Genomic DNA, 13,144 nt, shown 5'->3' with positions numbered 1-13,144 from the left:
TTTATGAAAACAAAAATCAAAATATTAACATACCAGTTTCTCTGCCATGAGCTCAGCCTGAGTATTTTCAATAATATCTGCTTGTGAGTCTCGTCGAATACGCTCAGCAATTTCTCGTGCTTCTTCTTCAGCATGTTCATTTTTTCTAACAGTTGACATGATTGCTTGATATGGAAGAGTTTGTTTGGAATGATGTATGGCAGCATCAAGAGCTCGTAACCATTCAGATTTACTCCTGGAGAAAAATGGAATTTTCATTACAAACATATGAATTAAATGCCAAAAGAACACTCATTGCAACCTTAGAAACTGTTTATCCATGTGAGATACAGTACAGTGGACCCTCGGGTAACAATGTCATCGGGTAATGAAAAATCTGATAGCGACACGTTTTTGCGTCAAAATACTGACTTGGCTAATGCCCAAGAACTCGGTTAAGGACATTTGCCCCGAACATGTTCGCGTGGCCTGAGTCCATGTACAGCCAGTGTGCCATTGTTTACAAGCCAGGGAGAATGATTCCACATGTACATGCAATATATTTTGTATTATTCTATTGTTTTTAGTGCTTATAACTGCTAAATAAGCCACCATGGGCCCAAAGAAAGCTTCTAGTGCCAGCCCTGTGGTAAAGAAGGAAAGAAATGCAATAGAATTCAAGAAAAAACTTGTAGCAAAGTACCAAAGGGGAGGAGGAAGAGAGAGGGCAGAATGTGCCTTCTGCAGTGATTCAGTGATTCTATGATATGTACAATACTAAAGCAGCAGGTATCGATAAAGGCTACAGTGCCAGCCAGCGATAAAGTGTAGAATTAACAGTGTAGTAAGTTAAGCTAAGCGATAGAAAAACGACACGAAAGTAACTTTCCAATGTTGTTGGATGTGTATAGGGCCAATGAACATAGGCCGCCCTGCTATCTTCCACCACTCTAAACCTCTGCCAGCATCTCCTCCATCAAACTAATTAAACTAACATCTCTTCCAAGGTAAGTGTAAATATAAATTTTTTCTTTCAACAAACTGGCCATATCCCACTGAAGCGGGTGGCCCAAAAAAAAAAATTAAAAGTTTCTCTTTTTAACTTTAGTAATGTATACAGGAGAAGGGGTTACTAGCCCCTTGCTCCCGGTATTTTAGTCGTCTCTTACGACACACCTGACTTACGGAGGAAGAATTCTGTCCACTTCCCCATGGAGAATATATATACTTAATTCATCTAATTTAGTGAAGTGTAAGGTGAGTGTGTGTATGTCTGGGCATTACAGTGGCATTCATAGGCAAATGATTAATGTTACAATCAATGAAACACTTTTACTGAAAACACTCTTACTTGATATTTTCTTCAGTTTAGCTTTCTTATAGCTTTCAATATTAGGGCCATTAGAGCCATACAGTACCTACCATATACAGTGGAACCTCAAATTTTGAACGTATCACTTATCGAACTCTTTGAAAATAGAACCCTTTTTTCGAACCAACTTTGTCCCTATTATCGAACTCGCCCCTATTTTCAAACCGCTGGGTGCCGGACCTGTCCAGCAGCTCGCTCTGTCCGCGTCCCCATGCAGGCGCCGTGAGCCAGTCTGGTTTTGTTGATGCTTGAGTGAACACTAACCTGCGCTCTCATTCGAACATTTTATGATTATTTCATTGTGTTTAGTGCTTGTGGGACTGTGAAATAAGCTACAATGGGAGCAAAGAAACTTGCTAGTGGTAAAGAAAGTTAGAAACACCATAGATGTGAAGAAGGAAATAATACAGAAGTGGAATGATGTCCAAATGTTTGTGGAGAAGTACCACCCTGAGCAAGCTGAAACAAGCCATCTTTGCAACAAGTTCAGTGACAGAACCATGTCCCATTTTAGGGAAATCTTAAAGAGGCACCAGAAATAGAGGACTGTGGACAGTTATTTTGTGAGACAGGGGTCCAGTGATTCTCAAGCTGGTCCTTGTGGCATTAAAAGACAGAGAAGGGAAGTAACCCCAGAGAGGGCTTTGATACCTGCAGTCCTCATGGAGGGGAATTCTCCTTCCAAGCACTAAGCCCAACTCCCTCTCTCCTCCCTATCTTTCAGATGCCATCACCAATCTTCAATAAAGGTAAGTAAAATGTTATTTTATATGTTTATTTAAATTTATTAATACATAATTGAACACTATATTTGTTGTGTGTATGTAAAACTATAATTAATCTCTAAAATATGTATTTTTTTTTGTGAATATTTTTTGGGTTTCTGGAACGGATTAATTGTATTTCCATTATTTCTTATGGGAAATATTGCTTCACTTTTCAGACTTTTCGAATTTAGAACTAACTCCTGGAATGGATTAAGTTCGATATTTGAGGTTCCACTGTAAGTAAATATCAGTGTAAATATAAAAGGACCCCAATGGAAATAAGTCACTCTGACTTTTTTGGGTTATCCTAGGTACTTTACACATATGCTGCTACATATGATAATCTATGTACGTTACTGTATTTGTGTATACCTGAATAAACTTACTTATTTATAAATTAAAATGTAAATATTTCTTATTTATAAATTCAAATGTAAATATTTCTTATTTATAAATTATATACATTGTTTAAGTGTGAACAGTGTTGGTGGCTTCTGCTGCCACCACCACCACCACCACCACTGTGTATGGCTTCTCTCAGTGGCCCTTATAAACCCAACAACACCATCACCACTTACTCCTCACATACATTATGATATATTTTATTCATTCTAGAGTATATATCATGTTTCTATGTTATTAATATTGTTTATTATATCATATTAGATGAATTGTCATAGATAAATAAGCCGTAGAGATGATATTAGCATCATATTGAAGCATAATAAATTCGCCTACCTCTCGCCTCCTACCTGCCTTCCATACACCAACAAGAGTCAATAAAGGTAAGTGTGATGTTAAATGTTCATTTATCCATTTTATTAGTGCTTTATATTTATTTGTCATTGTTTTCTGTATGTATATCTATATTTAATCTTTAAAAAAAATATTTTTTGTTAATACTTTTGGGTGTCTGAAACGGATTAATTGGATTTCCATTATTTCTTATGGGGAAAATTAATTAGGCTAACGACAAAATCGGTTAAAGACAAGCTCTCTGGAATGGATTAATGTCGTTACCCGAGGGTCCACTTTATATGGCAAACATGTGAAGTGAGAATATCAGGTAATAGGAAGAGATACAATGAGAGTACCATGTACATAATGCAATGGAACATGAAAGTTCCACTGCATATGAATGAACATGAGAGTACCTGCAATGTGAAAGAATATGTTGGTACTATTTAAGGTAAAGGAGCATGATGTCACTATCATGTACAGTGAAGGAACATGATGAGAGTACTAGGTCATGTAAAGGAACATAATTAGAGTACTATGTTACATGAAGGAACCCAATGAGAGAACTTATAATATGAAGGAACATGTCAGTACTATATAAGATAAAGGAGCATAATGTCAGAACCATGAAATGTGAAAGTACATACTGTGAGTACTGTGTCATGTGAAGGAACATAATGTCAGTACCATGTAAAAGGAACATAATGTCTACTACCAAAGAACACAATAAGAGAGTGCCATACTGTTACACAGAGAATAGGCAACCTATACATAATGCAAAAGAATAAACATGGTATCCTTGAATTTTACATTCATAAAGCTCTAGCATTTATGAACTATAAGAGTGCAATACAGGTATTCAGTGCTGTATTAATCAAGAAATATTTTAAGTTTCAAAAATATAATTACTACCTTAAACAAATTAAGACCATTTTCAACTACTGTTGTTTATAAGTTCATATTTTACTTTATCCAGTTCACATTTGTGTTAAAAATTTTATATTTATCTACAAACCATTATAGAAGTACACTAATTACAGCTTATTTTAATAGCTACTTGTAAAAATTGCAATGTTAATCTCTGTTGGACACTTGGAGACGTGAATGACCGCAGTCACTTTTCTGAAGAAAGAAATAACACATCTAAGATGACAGATAAAAGCACCTGTGGATATTTTACCTGTGATCAGTGGCAGCAAGTTGAACAAGTTTGTTGCTCTCTAAGCAGAGTGTAAATCTACAAGGCCTCACACCAGGCTCATCAGGAATGTTGTGGACTGTAGCCGAGGGAGTGAGATACACTCTAGCAAGGCCCACAACCTTTGCTAGCACTGCTGATCGTGCTTTAACTTTATGGCTAGAGGCAACCAGTGCCCAAGGTCGTAGTTCTATTTCACGCTTCACCCATATTGGTGCCCATGATACTCTCTGGTAAACTTTTCCCTGTATGAATAAAAAATAATGAATTTTAGAAGTTTATTTGCCAACAGTGTAAGCTTAAAGTATAAAATAAAGCATCACCATACTTGACATTATAAAAGCACAATTTCACAACTTAAAATGATCTCTATATACATATATTTTTAGTGCTTCGTTCTGATTATAATAATAATCTATATACATATACAGTAACTTCTTATTCTTTTTAGTAATTATTACAGGAAAAGGAGTTACTAGCCCATTGCTCCCGGCATTTTAGTTGGCTTTTACAACACGCATGGCTTATGGAGGAAAGATTCTTATTCCACTTCCCCATGGATATAAAAGGAAAAGTAATAAGAACAAGAACTAAGATAAAATCAAAGAAAACTCAGATGAGTGTGTATAAATAAACATGTACATGTATGTTTAGTGTGACCTAAGTGTAAGTAGAAGTAGCAAGACGTACCTGTAATCTTGCATATTTATGAGACAGACAAAAGACACCAGTAATCCTACCATCATGCAAAACAATTATAGGCTTTCATTTTACACTCACTTGGTAGGACGGTAGTACCTCCCTGGGTGGTTGCTGTCTACCAACCTACTACCTGAATGGAAATAAATGGTATAAAATACTGACACAATGGAAATATAAACACATATGCAGTTTAATGTGATCCTTTACTGACAATGCCCACTGTGTGGGCGAAACGTTGTCAATAAAGGATCACATTAAACTGCATATGTGTTTATATTTCTACTACCTAAATCCTGGTATGTACTGTATATGTATATATTTTTTTTATTTATTTTTTTTAAATACATATACAGTACATACCAGGATTCTCAACCTTTTTAAGTGCCAGTACCTCCTCAGTTGTATTTTTTTCATATACAGTACTATCAAAATAACTTACAGTAATTACAATTAATTTCTTTTGGAAAATTTCTATTTTTACAGCAAAACAAATATAAGGAGAAGTAGATCAGATCAATGACAGTTATGAATAAGAACTTATATGCATTCAATTATAAACAGAAAAATACATTATTTGTCTTATGTAGTGGCTCTTTTCTTGTTGACATTTGTTAGTAATGAAGACGAAACCAGGTTCTTTTTTTAAGAAACAGCCACGTGTATATCATCACTTACATCAAGACAGTTTCTAGCCTTTGTTTTTATGTAATGAAGCATTGAAAAACCCATCTAACAAATATGTGGTGGCAAATGGCAAGAAAAAGTCCAAAGATTTTTCTGATAACTAGGGGAAAGTTTTGAGATGTGCACACCAGAAATTTTCTACCATCACTGATTCCAATTGAATTCCTCTATTAGCTTTTAGTATGACAAGATCATCTTTCATTACAGTAGGGCCCCACTTTACGGCGTTCCACTAATACGGACATTTCAAATTATGGCCAAAACTCGCTATATGGCTTCCCCCACCTGACTTATTAATACGGTCACCACACCCCACCTGGTTTGTTTACATTCACCGTGAGCTCCATGAACACCGTGTCTCTCCATTATGTCTGGAACCTTTCCAAAATTTCAAGTGTTTTAAAGTTATTTCATGTTTTATATGTACTCTGATAATTATACTTATGTGTACCTGTACCTAAATAAACTCACATTGTGCTGGCATGCAGGTACACATTAAAATCACTAAGAGTGTCTTATTAGTCTTGAGGATGTCATATTAATAATGATGATAATAATAATAATACGCAATAATAATCACTCTGAGGCGCAGATCTTATGAGCAAGAGATTGTAATAACTCACTACAATGGATACATTACAAATCTTTTCATGGAACATTGCTTCCATCAGGAAGCGGTTGCCTGACTTACATCATATTAGTGCAACCAAGAATATTGATGTCATCTGTTTGCAGGAATGTAGATTGAAAGATGGAGCACCTCCACCAAACTTGCCTGGATATGCAGCTTATAACCTAAGGTCAACCAACTGTTGTGTGATGTATGTCAGAAAGAACTTGCCACATTCACTCCTTTCCTTGCAGAGTCGAGTTAACATGCAGTATCATGGTGTCAAAGTATATGCAGGCGATTTTTCCATAAACATTTTTAATCTCTATGCCCCAGCGAACCAGCTTCGACCTGATGCTTTACCAGATCGCATCAATAGTGAACCTACCATCATTCTTGGAGATTTTAATGCCAGACATAAGAATATTGGTGGGTCTATTACAAACACCAATGGAACTAAACTAGTGAGATTGCTGAATGAGCATGATAATGTTCGAATTGTGGGCACTACTGAGCCTACTCACATATATGGTGGCATACTAGATCTGTGTCTTGGATTTAATACATCATATACGATGCATGACTCTGTCATAGTTGATGATCTTCTATCTGATCACTTCCCAAGACTAACAACTGTCACTCTTGATCACATCTCCAGCAATCAAGGAGCTAAATACAGGAGGAAACTTATTCTCAAACCAGAACACAGAGACAACTTTATTAACCACTTGGATCAATGGTATAAGAATTACGAGCCCACTGGCACACAAAAATTTAATGATGATTTAATTACCACTATTGAGAGTGTTCTCACAGATCAAGTGGGCAGGAATAGGAAACAAAGACCCTCCACTATAAATAACAATAAAAACCAATGTAAATACTATAATGATCCACAGCTGCGCAATCTAACACATGCAGCTAGGAGGATTGGTAAAGCATACAGTGAATGTAGAACCCCAGACCTGCTCAGAACGTTCCAAGCTGCACTAACAAATGCAAGGAATAGAAAGGAAGAACTTAGGCAACAGGAATGGGAACAGTTTGTTAGTGGATTAAATAGGTCCACCCCTTTGAGTTTGGCTTGGAAAGGTATAAATAAAATAACCAGGAAAAAGACTGGCAATGCTGCTCATCCCTTTCCTCTTGAAAAAGCAAATGACCTCATAAATGACTGGTCCAAAACATCCAGGCATGAAAGCCTTCCATCTCATATTAGAAAAAATTTAGAGAGTACTTCTGAAGAAATGTTGAAACTGATTAATTTTATGAGCCAAAATATTGATGAGAGTGATTGCCTCTTTACCGAGTATGAATTAGATAATGCATTAACCAAAGGTCGATCAACTGCTCCTGGAGAGGATGGTATAACCTATGATATTCTCAGAACTCTAAGGCACGTGCCTGATAACCCTTTGTTGGCACTGTATAATCTCAGTTACATTGAGGGCGTTCTTCCTACTTCCTGGACCAATAGTCTCATTGTGCCTATCCCTAAGCCCCAACAGCCTGATACATTTAGGCCGATCTCCTTAACTAGTTGTCTTTGCAAAACTTTTGAAAGAATGATGCTTAACAGATTGTACTACAGAATCAGACATCAACTTTCCCCCTACCTCTATGGGTTCATGAAAGGTAAAAGTGTGCAGAACTGTATTTCCACCTTTCTCACTGCACACACCTCTACTAGTTTTACCACTTTTCTTGATCTAAAATCTGCATTTGATATTGCAAACAGAACTGTTATACTACATGAACTAGCCAAAATGAATATTGGTGGTAGCTAACTCTGCTGGATAATAGGATACCTGTCAAATAGAGTATCCTCTGTCCTTTACCAAGGCTTCAGAAGTGATTCTAAAGAAATGTCTTTAGGTACACCGCAGGGAGGAGTTCTTAGTCCCATGCTATTTAATATTCTGATTAATGCTCTCCTAAATGCTCTACCTGCCTCACCTAAACATATAGCTATAAGCTATGCTGATGATATCATGATCCATACAACAGGGCATAAGAAGATGAATACCATTCTTAATGAAGTTCAAGCAATTTGTAATCAACGAGGCCTCATAATATCTTCCTCTAAAACAAAGATATTAACAAGCAAACGACATCCCCCACCCATCTATTTGCAGGGTGAAATCATTAGCTACGTTAAAACTTACAGATATCTTGGTGTAGATGTACCCTTTAACAAATCCACTATACCACAACTAAACAAGAAATGTAAAGCTAGGCTAAATGCTCTCAAAGCTGTTGCTGGCTACAATCCCAACTATGGTGCTAATGTGAGAATCGTGAGAATGATGTACATAGCCTATGTTAGGTCCTTAATTGATTATGCTGCTCCCATGTTGATATTAGCTAGAGAAAGTTCCCTCCAACCCTTGGAGTTAATGCAAAATGAAGCTCTCAGGACTATTCTTGGCTGTCCCAGATCTACAAAAGTTCTTAACATGAGGAAGGAGCTTGGTATTTCTAGTATCAGTGATAGGATTGTTGAAATTAACACTGTACTCGGTATTAGAATGATGAGAAACGAACCAGACACTGTCACAGTGAATCTTACCAAGTGTCTAGAGGTAAATACACACAGATCTAAATGGATTGTGAAAACGTGCAATTGCATTAAGTTTTATAACCTGCATGAACTGTATCACTGTAGTCAACAAGAGCATTTCACCCCTCCATGGAAGATGTGTTCATTTAATATCACATACCTACAAGTCCCTCCCAAGAAGCTCATTGCTAGTAATCCCTTCCTTAAATCTCTTGTTAGAGCAACTGCTCAAGAAGAAATTTTTCGCCTAGCTGGTAGTAATAAGTTATCACAAGTTATATACACTGATGGATCTAAACAGGAGTCTTCTGGCAGGGCTGCATCTGCTCTTGTTGCCACCTCCCTAGTTAAGAACGATAATAAATTTGTTGAGTTAGGCATAAGAATTAACAACTGGGCGTCCACACTGCAAACTGAATTGTTTGCAATCCTAATGGCGCTAAAGCTAACCTATGACACTGAGCTTGACTCTATCATCATTACTGATTCTATGTCATCATTGAAGGCTCTTGGCTCATATAATGACTCCAACAACATGCTCATTGGGGAAGCCAGGTATAGTTACTCAAAAATTAGGGACAAAGGAATTAATGTACAATTGCTATGGATCCCATCACACATTGGATTACTCCTTCATGATAAAGTTGATATGTTAGCCAAGAAGAGTATCCAGAAGGAGAACGTAGAATATAACTTTGGTATAACTGTGTCTAGCATTAGGAATAATATTAGGAGAGAAGTAAATAATGAAGATGATTGTTATAGGAATGCAGTTAGAAGCCTGAGTAGATCTATAACCCACTATGATAACATGAACGTAGATAAGTATGTTTATGGAGCAACTTGCAATGTGAACAGACTGACTGATGTTGTAGTGGCCAGGCTTAGGCTTGGTTACAAGTACTTCTGGCAGTTTGGGAGACACACAGATGATGATCAAACTAAATGTAAATTATGTGATCAGGCATATGGTCACTCTCTTGAACACTATGTGCTTAATTGTCCACTTATTGAGGAATACAGAGACAGACAGTATAATAACCTATGTGACATGTCAAGATATCTTATTAATGAAAATAAGATACCAGATATACTAAGCAAATTTCCTAAATTTGCTTGTAACAGATAAGTGAACTATAGATATGTAGATATAAATCCATATGTATTCCTGTTAACCCTTTGGGGCCTAGCTCCTAGGCCTTTTGTGTATCCACATGCTCTTGCGCTACCGTCCACAGGATGGATATGGGGTGCACAATAAACTAGCCACTTCGGTGGCAAAATCTAAAAAAAAAATCTGAGGCGCATTAAATGTCGTATATTACGTTAATATAAACATTTTCATTAATTCATCTACAATATTTTTTTCAAAATTATATACGTAATGAACATGCTACGTAACACATAAACATGATAAATACACCCCACAGTAGAATAAATTAACATAAATATGAGATGTTAGGTGCAGATGAATGTACATGAACCATAACCAGATACGTTCATCTGTTTGTTTACATCCTCCGCATCTCTCTCCTCTCTCATTTACTTGTTCTCTCTCTATCTCTCTCTCTCTCTCTCTCTTTGTTCTTGCTCTCTCTCATTCTCTCTCTCTCGTTCTCTCTCTCTCATTCTCTCGTTATCTCTCTCTCTCTCGTTCTCCCTCTCTTGTTCTCTCTCTCATTCTCTCTCTCATTCTCTCTCGTTCTCTCTCTCTCTCTCTCTCTCTTCTTTATTCATTTTACCTCTCACCCTACATTAAGACAACAAATATTTTAAAGTAAGTAATGAATGTACTGTGCATGCATTTTATCACTCTGGGGCGCTGTAAATGACGTAGTACGTATATTACATGTGGGTGGGGTGGCCTGACTGGCTACCATACCTCCTACACCTGACTTTTTACAAATAAATATTACTCACCTCTCTCCCTACATTAAGACTACAAATATTTTATGGTAAGTAATGGGTATACTGTATATGCATTTTATCGCTCTGGGGAGCTTTAATGTCATAGTATATTACGTGTGGGTGGGATGGTCTGGCTGGCTACCATACCTCCTACATCTGACTTCTTACAATAAATACTACTCACTTCTCACCCTACATTAAGACTACAAATATTTTAAGGTAAGTAATGAGTGTACTGTGTGTGTATTTTACTTTTTGTTTTTAATGCCTAGTTCTATTGCTAACTTAATATATGTTAGTGTAAACTTGTTATCTGGCATTTACATACATTTATAAGTGGAGGGAATATTTTGAGGAATTGTTAAATGTTGATGAAGATAGGGAAGCTGTGATTTCGTGTATAGGGCAAGGAGGAATAACATCTTGTAGGAGTGAGGAAGAGCCAGTTGTGAGTGTGGGGGAAGTTCGTGAGGCAGTAGGTAAAATGAAAGGGGGTAAGGCAGCCGGGATTGATGGGATAAAGATAGAAATGTTAAAAGCAGGTGGGGATATAGTTTTGGAGTGGTTGGTGCAATTATTTAATAAATGTATGGAAGAGGGTAAGGTACCTAGTAATTGGCAGAGAGCATGCATAGTTCCTTTGTATAAAGGCAAAGGGGATAAAAGAGAGTGCAAAAATTATAGGGGGATAAGTCTGTTGAGTGTACCTGGTAAAGTGTATGGTAGAGTTATAATTGAAAGAATTAAGAGTAAGACGGAGAATAGGATAGCAGATGAACAAGGAGGCTTTAGGAAAGGTAGGGGGTGTGTGGACCAGGTGTTTACAGTGAAACATATAAGTGAACAGTATTTAGATAAGGCTAAAGAGGTCTTTGTAGCATTTATGGATTTGGAAAAGGCGTATGACAGGGTGGATAGGGGGGCAATGTGGCAGATGTTGCAAGTGTATGGTGTAGGAGGTAGGTTACTGAAAGCAGTGAAGAGTTTTTACGAGGATAGTGAGGCTCAAGTTAGAGTATGTAGGAAAGAGGGAAATTTTTTTCCCAGTAAAAGTAGGCCTTAGACAAGGATGTGTGATGTCACCGTGGTTGTTTAATATATTTATAGATGGGGTTGTAAGAGAAGTAAATGCGAGGGTCTTGGCAAGAGGCGTGGAGTTGAAAGATAAAGAATCACACACAAAGTGGGAGTTGTCACAGCTGCTCTTTGCTGATGACACTGTGCTTTTGGGAGATTCTGAAGAGAAGCTGCAGAGATTGGTGGATGAATTTAGTAGGGTGTGCAAAAGAAGAAAATTAAAGGTGAATACAGGAAAGAGTAAGGTTATGAGGATAACAAAAAGATTAGGTGATGAAAGATTGAATATCAGATTGGAGGGAGAGAGTATGGAGGAGGTGAACGTATTCAGATATTTGGGAGTGGACGTGTCAGCGGATGGGTCTATGAAAGATGAGGTGAATCATAGAATTGATGAGGGAAAAAGAGTGAGTGGTGCACTTAGGAGTCTGTGGAGACAAAGAACTTTGTCCTTGGAGGCAAAGAGGGGAATGTATGAGAGTATAGTTTTACCAACGCTCTTATATGGGTGTGAAGCGTGGGTGATGAATGTTGCAGCGAGGAGAAGGCTGGAGGCAGTGGAGATGTCATGTCTGAGGGCAATGTGTGGTGTGAATATAATGCAGAGAATTCATAGTTTGGAAGTTAGGAGGAGGTGCGGGATTACCAAAACTGTTGTCCAGAGGGCTGAGGAAGGGTTGTTGAGGTGGTTCGGACATGTAGAGAGAATGGAGCGAAACAGAATGACTTCAAGAGTGTATCAGTCTGTAGTGGAAGGAAGGTGGGGTAGGGGTCGGCCTAGGAAGGGTTGGAGGGAGGGGGTAAAGGAGGTTTTGTGTGCGAGGGGCTTGGACTTCCAGCAGGCATGCGTGAGCGTGTTTGATAGGAGTGAATGGAGACAAATGGTTTTTAATACTTGACATGCTGTTGGAGTGTGAGCAAAGTAACATTTATGAAGGGATTCAGGGAAACCGGCAGGCCGGACTTGAGTCCTGGAGATGGGAAGTACAGTGCCTGCGCTCTGAAGGAGGGGTGTTGGTGTTGCAATTTAAAACTGTAGTGTAAAGCACCCTTCTGGCAAGACAGTGATGGAGTGAATGATGGTGAAAGTTTTTCTTTTTCGGGCCACCCTGCCTTGGTGGGAATCGGCCAGTGTGATAATAAAAAAAAAAAAATAATTATAAGTGGAAAAAATGGCGTTCTGCTTTCCAGTGATGTCCCCTTTCCGGTGGTAGCCTGGAACCTAACCTGCCATATAAGTGGGTCCCTACTGTATATCACTGTCATCCATGGGATCCAGATTAAAAATAAATGGGTTTTGTATCCATCCGAGCCACAGAAACCTCTTGATGATCCAAGTAACCTCAGTAAGACTGAATCAAGTCCTGCAAATGATGTTTCATTTCAGTCACAATGGACAGTTCTTTTTCTACTCCAGAAGCCTCATTGAGTGAATGGAAAATGGCAAAATTTCCATTCTAAGTGTGATATCTAAATTGGAAGTTTTTAGTGGCTGACAACTTTTTCATGGTAGTGATCATATTCATTTCTGTTCCTTGGATGGAAGTGT

At 37.7% G+C, this 13,144-nt stretch overlaps 1 protein-coding gene across 2 annotated transcripts in view; it reads right to left on the bottom strand.

Annotated features, from left to right (window-relative positions):
- The window catches only part of LOC128690953 (differentially expressed in FDCP 6-like), a 64,583-nt gene that overhangs the window by 16,535 nt on the left and 34,904 nt on the right, over positions 1-13,144 (bottom strand). For both annotated transcript variants that reach the window (XM_053779749.2, XM_070088439.1), the window contains exons 6-7: positions 4,037-4,299; positions 34-235 (exon numbers count right to left, since the gene is read on the bottom strand). In XM_053779749.2, the coding sequence (XP_053635724.2) occupies positions 34-235; positions 4,037-4,299 (465 nt within the window). The remainder of the gene's footprint in view (positions 1-33; positions 236-4,036; positions 4,300-13,144) is intronic.

Source organism: Cherax quadricarinatus, chromosome 24, assembly GCF_038502225.1.
Source record: "Cherax quadricarinatus isolate ZL_2023a chromosome 24, ASM3850222v1, whole genome shotgun sequence".
NCBI lineage: Eukaryota > Metazoa > Arthropoda > Malacostraca > Decapoda > Parastacidae > Cherax > Cherax quadricarinatus.
This window is presented reverse-complemented; position numbering and strand designations above follow the sequence as displayed.